Raw genomic sequence first — 11327 nt, 5'->3', positions numbered from 1 at the left:
CAGTTTGCCATATATATCTGATAAAATTCATGTAGTTGCACATATACAATGCACATAGATAAGATATGCAAGTGAAGAAAAAATACTATCAAAGTAAGTCACGCACCTCTTTCATAGTGTACAAAAACCTTATGTTGCACTGAGTGAATTCTTTTACCTTCCTTAATCTTTAGGTACCAAACGTCTTTCATTTTTTTTTTAATTTGACGAGGATGAGTACAGTTCGAGTGCGCATGAATATGTATCTTTTTATTTTCATGCAGTCATATGTGCAAAGTTATAACTTTTCTGTACTGTGTTTGCATTCAAAATTAATACACTATACATGTATGGAACGGTTTTTAGTTTTATGGCTTTGGTAAGGGAAAATGGCGCTTACGCGTCATCATTTAAAGCCTGTAATCCCCCCCCCCCCAAAAAAAAAAAAATAATAATAATAATAATAATAAGTAAATAAATAAAATTCAAGAACAGGACTTGCAGTAAAAAAAATAATGTCAAAAATATACAAAAATGTTTTTAATGGTTTCATTTACGACTTTAAATGAGCATTACAATTTTTATACTATTGTTTTTTTTTTCTATTATTTTCAATTGAATAAGCATAACTTTCAATTTAATTTCAATTGATTGATTTTAAATATCACCGTATGTTTAACTTTCCTATTTTAACAATTACCAAAATTCAACCTAAAAAACTGGAACAATCTAAGTTGTTTTATATTCCGACTGGCCATTAAAAATCATAACTAAAGAATAAATATATTAGTAGATTTAAATCTAGGAAAGAAGCGTACAACTTCCGTGGATCTTTAGTTTAGTGGGAGTAGGGTGTACGGACCCTTCTCCCTTGAAAATTCAAACATCGAATTCCCACAGTAAAGTTACCCCCCCCCCCAAAAAAAAAAAAAAAAAACTATCCGAAATACCCTCCCGCCTCTGGAAAAAATTCTGGTTCCATGCAATTCTAATGTTCATGGTATATCAGTGGTCACTAAGAATACATAAATAGGGAGATTTTTCAATGTTTACCCAAATCATCAGCGGCGCGACAGATTTACATATGCAAATAGAAGAGGTTATGGCTTATTGACATTGTCAATCCATTAGAATTGGAATTTCTTTCTTACGACAACTCCCGTGAAATTTCATTCATTTTCATTAATCAATAGTAACATCGAAGTACATGTAAATTGTTAATTTCAAAAACTATTATAGATAATAAGAAATAAATTCAGGTGAATGTCTTTCATTGCATTTATTTGACATTATTTGGTGATGATTACATATTGTGTAGGAACACAATATCAAACCTTTTTAATTCATCTTATGGTATGTTGAATTATCACACTATCGCAGATTCGTTCCTTTTCCATTGATATCAACGAGAATTCACTGAGAACAATTCACAATACAGGACTATGCCTCACTTCAATCACCGATGCTACACCCACATCTTATCTGGGCGAGGTCGTCTGGTCCGACTCCAGGGACAGAGAATATCTAGGGCGTGCATACCGCTGGGAAACCTTAGTTCCAAATCTATCACAGGAATGCCGGATATCCGGAGGATTGCCGCTTCTGTATCCCTCCCGGATCTTCTGTCGGATCACGCTGGACACAGTCGGTAGCTGTGACGTCACAGTTGAACGTTCAAACTTCCTAGAAGTCTTAGACTGTTTGGAGCGTGGGGTGGGGGCCGCCGTAAATTTGTTGCCCGCGTCCCTATTGATGGGGGTGGCGAGCCTGTCCACTATCCGGCTGACGTCACTTTGTGGGAGAGACCTGTAAGCAGGTGCCCGTGGGAGAGGGGAGTTCCACCTGGACCAATACTGGGACTGGCGGATCTGGAACCGTTCCGAGGGGGAGATACACTGATCCTCCTTACTCACCGGTGGGGGGTCACTGGAGACAGATCTCGTGATGGTTCCCGTGGCTGGGTCGCCACTGTAGATGTTCTTCAAGCTGCTGCCCAAGATGTTACTGTATGTCAAAGAAAACGCCATGGGCCTACATTAAATATACCCCATTCACGAATCACATGGATAATATATAGGAGGAAGTACAAGAGAGGAGAGAATGTTTCTCGCTCTGAAAGGCAGGCAAATAGTAGCGCGACTGGTTTGTCTTTTTACTAAATTTAAAAACCAATTCATCGTTTAACACTATATATCAACAACTTTGATCGCAGTCAAAGAGATAGCTTTGTAAGATTACAACACGGCCATTCATAAAACAAACAAATCGGGTTTGACCAAGCAATACAATTAATGACTCTGATTACTGAGTGTACCTGGGTACCGACATATTTATTTTTACCCGTGTAATATAGCACACCTTGTCAGTAGAAAAAAATTGAACATTTATGCGTGTACAAACAACGTGTTTGCACAAAAAAAAATCCCGTGTACTCGAATTTCTTCATCTCGATCACATTGTTTGACAAAGGATCAAAATCGTGAATATTTATTTCTTATATATATATAGAATCAAAATAAATAAAAACTTGTAAATAAGATGTTTTTAAAGGGATGTCAGCGAGGCAAATCGGCGTTTTAAATAAAACACATTTTAATGAATTTAATATTTTATTCGACATTGCACAAAAAATGTTTTTCTCGAGATACAAGTGTAAAATGAAAAGATTCAATTTTTGAAATGTATAGATAAAACTTGAATTTCAGGAAACTCAACCAACTCTGCAGTAGGGAGCGAATCTATAGAGGTTAACTCTGGATGCATCAAAAATACTGTGGTAATATTACACGTATGAAGACATTGTAAGACGAATCGATGCAGTGAAATGTTATGAATCACATAGATTATGGTATGCATAAAATGCAGTGTACTTAAAAGGATTATATCAAATGCAATAAAAAAAATTGATACAGTAAATACAGTATTTTGTAAAGACGCAACATCTGTATATTCAATGTGAAGTAACGTTGCAATTGATAGTGGTGATACCTTTAATTGTATTCGGTTAATCTGCATTGCATTAAGTGTTGCTGCGGTATAAAAATTATGATAGAGTAGATTGCGATGGCGCATATTTATAAACAACATCGGTTTACTGTGCGACCGTTGGGGCATGCGCAGCAGTTAGTATATCTTCGCATCATTGTCAACAGTCTGTCCGAGGTTCTGGCGTCCGTGCTATTTTGACAATTATCAATAACCATTAGAGAATTTTTGAAAAAAATAAATTTATTTCTTAGTCTTTAAAATTTAAAAAAAAAATACATTCCACAGACTTGCTCAACTCTAATATAGTCCATTACGTTTAACGATAAATATCATGTTTATTTTGTTCATCTAATATTTCAATAATGCATTTAAAACGCGTAGTGACTTCTATATTTGTGCTCATGGCGCAAGAATAAGCAAGTGTATCTATAGGGAATTGAATGTCGCAGATTTCCAATACATATACACTGGATGTACAACTATCACAATCAAGAGTTACCGGACTTTTGTTATAGATGAAACTTTGTCAAAAACCCTTCCGATCATTTACAGCGTTAACTAAAAATTAGTTCACTAAAAACCATCGAAGTATTTAATTAATTAACCTGCCATAAAAAAGCTTAAACTGCTGACCTCGTGTAATCCACCCAGAAACCTTGTGTATTATGCAGTTCAATACTACATGTATCCCAACAGGGATATTATCGTTTCGCGTCGTTTGTCATTGGTTTTCTCGGGGATGTCAATTTCATCTGTGACTGAGTACCCTCCCAATCAGACACTATTTATATAATACCCCACCCACCCCACCCCCACCCCCAAAATAAAATTTAAAAAAAACCCAAAGTAAGCTAAACCAAATCCAACAAACATACACCAAAAAGCAACAAACAAACATAAAGACAAAAAAAAAACCAACAACAACGTGAAAATTTGTTAAATTATGCGTATTGATAAAAGTATTTAAGCAAAAACTGTATATTGAAGAAGTAGAATTAAGTCTTAATGCAGTGAAATGCAGAATGAAGTAGTCAAAAGATAAACACTGATGCAGCATCAAATATAGGACTTATAGTCAGTTTCTTGTTGAAATAAAATGTCTGATTATCTAGTCGCTGCTTTGATCGAACAGATTTTAGAACAATCATTTGTTCTTGACACAGATATCGGGGCCTTTTAATTGTCTATGTGCGGGTCCTTATTAATTAAGAAATAAAACGCCTCGCCAAAATACAAGCATGCCCCCATCTGAGCTGTCAGATCTTTAATGATGATATAGTCCAAGTGCCTATGTAGAGTGAAGTTTGAAGAATTCCAAAACAATTAACATTGTATTGGTGCTTGTTATTTAATTAATGGGCAGTGTAATTAACAAGATTCCGTTCATTTGCCTCGTGCTTTGTGGGTGTAAACTTCCCCGGATTTTTTATATTAATGTGATGATGAACACAATCGCCATGTTTCGGGTACTTGGATGATGTTCTACAGCTCAAGATGGCCTTCCACACAACGCCGCGTTACATCCGGGATAACGATGTGAAATATCTTTACAGTGGGCCCAGGAATGGAGCTGGAATAAAGACAGATTTCCATCGCTCCCAGCTTCCTGGAACACTAGTGGATTTCCTAAAGTATTCCAAAAACCGCGTGAAGAAATTCCCGGCCGCCCCCGCTTTCCGAGAGTATACTTCCGACGAGGTTAACGAGGTGGTTTCCCGGGTACAAGACGACACCAGGTTCAAAAGGCAGGGATGTGCACGAAAAATTAGTGACATATTCAATGACATGCCACCGCTATCTCGTTCACAAACTAATGTCCACGAAATTGACATGAGACTTCTACAGCCCACGGTGTCCAGCAACATCCGGAAATCGATGAGGCGGAACCGGAAGTCGGCTTTTCGTCTTCCAGAGATAAGTTGTTCCTGTGAGAGATTCGGTGTGCCGATGTCTAAGCGGTATCATCCACTTTACCACGGGAAAACTCTCATGTCCTTTAGCAGCATGTTCACGATGCGACTTGCGAGTCGTCGGTCGGACAGGTCGTCACGGTCGACAGGAAGTGATGTCACCAAGTCGGCCACACCTTGCTCCCAGTGTAAACAGCTCATCAAGGAACATAACTATATCAGAGAAACTTGATGACATTTTTCTTTTACTTGAAATTATAAATCCATTCGGAACGCCAATTATGATTTTGCTTAAGTTCACTCTTCCTTTTTATATACATGCACGCTTTATTTTCGATCAAACACGCAAAGTTTAGAACTGAGTAGTGATCGCTAACAACAAAGATGTTATCATTCAATGAATTTCAATGCATTGGTCTGTATTAAGAATTACGAGTGTGGAATCATCCATCGTCTACCGGTGTCACTGCTTATATGTGATTACAAGTTCCAGAAAGTTGCAGTTGTCTCTCGATCTAAATAGACAGTGAATTTTACTTTTGGATATTATTTCCACGTGTTCAAGTGGATTTTTGACCAAAATGTCCAGTAACTAAGGCTGCGGTTGTTAATACATCAGTGATCATTTACAAGAACACGGATGTTAATTTGAAGTAAAAGTGATAATTTTTTTCGAACTGAAGTTGCGGTGAAAGTAAATTTGTGTAAAGATATTCAGAGTAAAACAAAACAGGATTCAGTTCTTAATATTGTCAAAGTTAAAGTACGATTTATTATTTTTACTATGAAGAACAAAACGTTACTAAAGTATTTCAATTGTGTTTTAATATAACTTACGTGTTAAGTGATGACCATTTGTTTTTAGATAAAAACTTAACAATGGGTATAAAAACCAAATTTTTCTTTCATGAAACATAGCACCAATGATTTTGTCGTATTACAGCATGATAATATCGTGGAATACATTTTGAAATCAAACATAATGTCAAACGTCAAAAGTATTAATAAATCGTTGTTAAAACATGATAAATATAAAATATCACAAATATATCAGAAATTGTTGCGTAAATCTGGAACTGATCCGATCATTTTATGCGTGAGACATTGAGATCATGGCTTTTGAGGTTTGGACGGGTGGTAGTTTTAACACCCTCCGCTTGTCACTGCTTGTTCCGTCTTTTTTGTTTAATTCCACTTTCTCCTTACCCTCTGGTTCAAGCAAAACAACATCCTTGTTTTCCACATCATTCTCCTTATTTTTGACATCACCCTCTTCTTCGTCGTCAAGTGTAAACTTGTGAAAGTTATTAACAAGACCACGAATGGGAGGAATTGATTTGTTTTTGAACGTCTTTCCTCCAGTCTCTAAGTTCAACAAAAAGTTCGTGTGTTTCGAAGATTCCTGAGCTTTCTTTTCCTTCCAACTGCTGAAGAATTTGTCCATTCTCTTTGGGATCTCGTCTGGAGGCAGGATTTTGCCGTGTTCGATACTCTCCAGCAGTGCTTGTTTCACTTTTCGCTGCCGCCGTTTTTTCGGGTGATTGTCCGTTATAAACTTATCCATTTCTCTTGAGAATGCGTACAACGGTTTCCCGCCATAGGAGCCGTATCGGCACGCGCTGCTGTTGACCAAGCTTTCCCGCCTCATCTTCAGACACTGCTGCAGAACTCTCTGCTGCACGTGCTTCCGGCGCCACAGAGTTCCCGCCTTTTCCAGTTTCACGCCCATCTCGTTTTGTTCTCGATTTAAGCTATCGGCAACTATGTCCCATCTTGATTTGACCATGTGATTAAGGATGCACATGAACTTCCGGTTTTTGTTTTCGTGCCGCCGGACATCCCCCAGACGGCCGGTGTCCATTACTGCTCTGTAAGGGAATGATCTGCGGTGTAGATTTACGGTGTAGGGTAAGCTTTAACTCTCCTGAAATGAGACGTAAGAGCGTGCACAAATCTTGTTTATTGAATTTCGAATCGTTAAATGACCAATTAAGCTGTTTTCGTTTACATGTTTTTGAAAGGGATTAGCGTAATTACTGATTACGTCAGTAGACATGAGACAAATAAGATAATCCAAGGCCATGTCAGATTATGAAAAAAGCTCTCAATGACAACTCTGTGTACAAGGGTACACGATAGAACGAGAATTGCTTAAGTGATAAAGACCATTCAAAATAGGTTTCAGACAGTAGGAATCTACTAAAGCTGTCCACTCTACTGTTAAAGTAATTACTATTATTTATACGGTAAAATAACCCAAAACGACCAAAAAAAATTCGTTTGAAAAAGCTAAAAAAATTATATATATGATGCCTAACAATCAACTGCACATATATGTCTTGATAAATAAGTTAAAGTTTATCATTACATGTGCTTTATTTTCATTTTAATCTGTTTGTATTATTTTAAATATGATTCAAACGCAATAAGTCCAAAATTTCAATATTCATTCTTCGGTTAAAAGTTAAATGTAAATAAACAGGAAGCGTTATCTTTTATCATCTTTTGATTGAAATGTTAATTACTGGAAAATTTTATATTTTAGTTTTGATGAAAATAAACATAAATTAAATCGTTTGGTTTTTGAACAGAATCTTTCAACTTACCTCGTTACTTCCAAGTGACACTAGTGGAAAAATTTAGCACAAACACACCCTTGTAATTAAACTGTGTGAAGTTGGAGTATCAGGTAATGGTATAGAGGCACGAAAGCCGCTAATGTATCCTCCATTAGCGTGAATTTCTCTAAACCAACACGTTGTTGCATGTTTATAAAATTCTGATACAAGACATTAAACCTCTTTTCTAACTGTAAAGAAATGCTAATCAAACAGACAGATTATTTCCTCGATGGTCCCACAATTTTATGCGAATCTGATATTTTAATAACAGACACTTTAATGTGTTTCTATTCACTGCCAAAAAATTATAAAACATAAATGGCATTTAAACGATTGGAACCCCCCTTTTATTGCATTGTAAACAAATCTTCCCTGCTGTTTTACTGGGCTTTGGATGTTTTTCTTAGGAATCTGTGTCAAGCTGTTTGTATCCAATTGTACGGTATTCGCTTGTAAGAGCACTTGCATGGCAGTTACAGGTGTAATTACATAAAACCTACATTCTGAATAGGTGTTTTCAAACCTTTCGGTTGTTTAACTTGTAAATATTGTCACAACAAGCTTCAACAAAAAGAATAAAGAGAAACACGACCTGGGATGACCCATCAATAGCCTTAAATCTTATTTTTATATCAAAGTTTACTTCATTCTTATGTTTTACATCAGGAATAATTGGAACGGGGTCAAATCTTATAATTCAGGATACCCGTTTTTCCAATAACTTAAATCATCCATCTGAGACTGATACCGGATACCTTGGAATGTACAGGACATAAATCCCGAAATCTTGCCGTATATATATGACCGTTAATCCCGGGGTATACTGCCGTCATTGAGTTGTGGCCCTCGATGACAAAAGGCAGTCGTTCTCTCTGAGGGATTGTCAGCAGAAAAGAAGTCATTCCATTGTATTTAACGACCCAGGAACGTGCTGATTTATCTTCAGTGATTCTAAATCTTTAAACTGCAAAAGTTTTATTTCTGTTCGAGTGTTTTGTATTGTTTGAACTTCTTTTATAATTTCGAGGACAAACAAGCGCGTAATTAAAGGACGCGGACACGAACTGGAGGATCTATAAAATAATTAAACGAAATCGAAATCGAAGTAACAATACCCGAGATTCTAGGGGAAGGAGCATTCTAAAAGATCAAAAACACCGGACATTATACAGGGTTGATGGAGAACCCTTGTAATTCATATATTGATTCTGAAACATTTACAAAACGCTCTACTTACAAAGATGTTTTTTTTTTCATTCGACTTTGAATTTTTCGAATCAATACATAAACTATAGAAATGTAATTCCAAGCTATCTGGCTTTATCTACAAGTCGTGCTGTTGCGTAAACCGAAGTACGCCCAAAATAACGTTTTCGGATAAATTATTACAATTGTCATTTGATAGAACTTGCATATACATGTATACAATGCTGCTAGTCAATTGAGTGAAGGTAATCACATTCTAAAATGAAATTAGGTTGATGTAAATGATGTTCAAATATTCCTCATTCTATGAATGAACTGACCGTAAGATGAGGCAGATCGACTGCCAATTTTCCACTCATTGTCCCGAGCCAGGAACTGAGGGTCCCGATAATGTTAAGGTTCAGGGCGTAATACGTGTATTACCTATAGTCAATCCCGAGAGTCGGTGGATTTTACCATGGTCATTAATGTTAATATTAATGATCATAGCTATATCACCAGTATTCCCGTGAATTCTGGACTTACCTCAACTCCCGAGTCCTCGATACATTCTGTAAAACTTTACTTTCTGACTTACCCGGATCAGACCAATCCCAGTGCAGTCTCCCTTCCTCCTCGAATTAGCTTCCCCCTGTAACTAGATCTGACAGTGATCCGGCAAATTTATCGTAAGCGGTTTCGATATTGAAGCGAACAAAAAAAACACATTTAATTAAATCTCAATTGTGCATAGACATTTCGGTAGGTGGCATGTGGCTTTGCACCCAAGAGTCGAAATTACTGCACTGCCATGTTTACTTAAAGCGTGTAAGATCACTACTGCCCATGGTTCTGCCAATTTAGTTCCGACACCGCCAACTCAGCGCACCTGTCTTAATGCCGAGTGTGTCAAAAAGTCCGGAGCCTTCCGAAGGGATTACCGGAGCTTTGTGAACTAGATAATTTAGTGTGTAGTGTCGGGTGGAATCCTCGGGATCAATATAGCTCTGGCTGGGACGGCTTAGCATGGAGTACATCCTCGTGTCTTAATAAGTCACCTCACGCCGAGACGGGGGTCTCACGAACAAGTTCATATCTCAGACAATTGCTGCAAATTTATTAACTAGTGTCACCAGTAGAATAAGTCAAGTCAGAACCAACGGAAATCAAAATTATATTTTACTTTTTATTTAAACGTTAAGCAACAGTTCAGTATTAGTAAAATTTTATAGATATATATTTTTTTATCTTTATTTGAATTTCTTAAAACAATCCTTTGATAAGGGAATATCAGTTTGGGTAGAAATATCTAGGGAGTATATCTATATAGAAATGAAATGTCGATATAAATTGTATACATGCTAGGAGAGAGAGAGAGAGAGAGAGAGAGAGAGAGAGAGAGAGAGAGAGAGAGAGAGAGAGAGAGAGAGAGGACTTATTTAGACAGATTTATTATATGTAGAAATTCCTGGATGACCCGATTACTTGCACATTAAATATATTGGTTTTCTTGTGAAATCTTAAACATTAATTTTATTAAAAGGGCTGGATTGCCGTGGCCATTTTTAGGCTTTATTAATCTCCTTGAGATGAAGAGCTTTATGACAAGATACAGGAAAATGTTCAAATTGTAAAGCTGAAAGTTTTGGATTTTTGCTTCACTTAGTTAAAGTTTGTCATGTTCAATATTTTAAGGTAGATATGATTTGCGTTTTCGTCTTTGATCTCTGTTTCCGTTGCAACGGATACCCCTATATAAATAGTGTCTGTTTGGGAGGGTAACAGTTGAAATTGACACCATGAGGAAACCATTGTCAACCGACGCGAAGCTGTTTCAACTGTTACCCTCCTAAACAGGCACTATTTGTTTTATTATGCTGAATGTCTTAATATTAGAGATTTTTTTACTGCTTTTATATAGAAATGAAATGAATTCCACGGCGAATCGTACGCGCATAATTTACGCGCATGTAACAATTCGTTGTGTTACCAATTGCTAAGTGTGTTGCTAACGCTGAGGGTAATAGAACGGATTATCAACTGCGTCTAAACCAATCAGATTTCAGTATTTAACATGAAAGTATAATAATAGCATTTAGCATCCAACATACTGCTGCTGTTAACATCAATGTACACAATCATACATATTCAAATAAAAATAAGAGAACAGATACATACCATATCTGATATCGGCATGATAAGGTGCCCCAGTTTAAAAGATGTCATGGTGGTTCATGTGCAAATGGAAATAAAATGGAATAAAATCGTCACACATAAGATGTAAGAAATGCAAATTAATGGTACCTCATAATGGAATTAATGAACATTGCCTAATTAGCACAGGCATGCCAATAGAAACGCATATATATGCATGTGAACAGTGACGTACAGAGTCGGTAACCTTAAAGCGTCAGAAGACGCACTGTAGCAAAGTCTAATATGATCCTTCATTTGTCATTCAAATCAATGTTATTATATATTAAGTTATTCAAAGTTACAATTTCTCTCCTAATAATCATGTACATGTGCCAATCACCAGTTTTCGTTAGAGAGTTACATCCGGAGTTGTATTTCTTAGTATATAATTATATTCCAAGAATGGAGTAATTACAGTTGGGAAATGTGATCAGAACCAAGAATCTAT

The 11327-nt window shown here is 36.6% G+C and overlaps 1 protein-coding gene across 5 annotated transcripts; it reads right to left on the bottom strand.

The window, feature by feature from the left end:
- Positions 1-5763: 5763 nt before the first annotated feature.
- Positions 5764-10880, bottom strand: LOC105348456 (uncharacterized). Of its 5 annotated transcripts, XM_066077566.1 has the most exons (3): positions 9230-9687; positions 8254-8462; positions 5764-6801 (listed from the first exon to the last, which is right to left on the bottom strand). In XM_066077566.1, the coding sequence occupies exon 3, from the start codon at positions 6736-6738 to the stop codon at positions 5968-5970; it is 771 nt and encodes a 256-aa protein (XP_065933638.1). In that variant the 5' UTR covers positions 6739-6801; positions 8254-8462; positions 9230-9687; the 3' UTR covers positions 5764-5967. The 5 variants fall into 5 exon arrangements, with proteins under 5 accessions (XP_065933638.1, XP_065933639.1, XP_011456177.3 ...); XM_066077567.1 differs by lacking the exons at positions 8254-8462; positions 9230-9687 and adding an exon at positions 10862-10880; XM_011457875.4 differs by lacking the exon at positions 8254-8462 and having other exon boundaries at positions 9230-9686.
- Positions 10881-11327: the final 447 nt, after the last annotated feature.

The sequence above is a fragment of the Magallana gigas genome, chromosome 2, assembly GCF_963853765.1.
Source record: "Magallana gigas chromosome 2, xbMagGiga1.1, whole genome shotgun sequence".
Classification (NCBI taxonomy): domain Eukaryota; kingdom Metazoa; phylum Mollusca; class Bivalvia; order Ostreida; family Ostreidae; genus Magallana; species Magallana gigas.
Note: the sequence above shows the minus strand (reverse complement) of the source record. Positions and strands in the feature narration are given on the sequence as shown.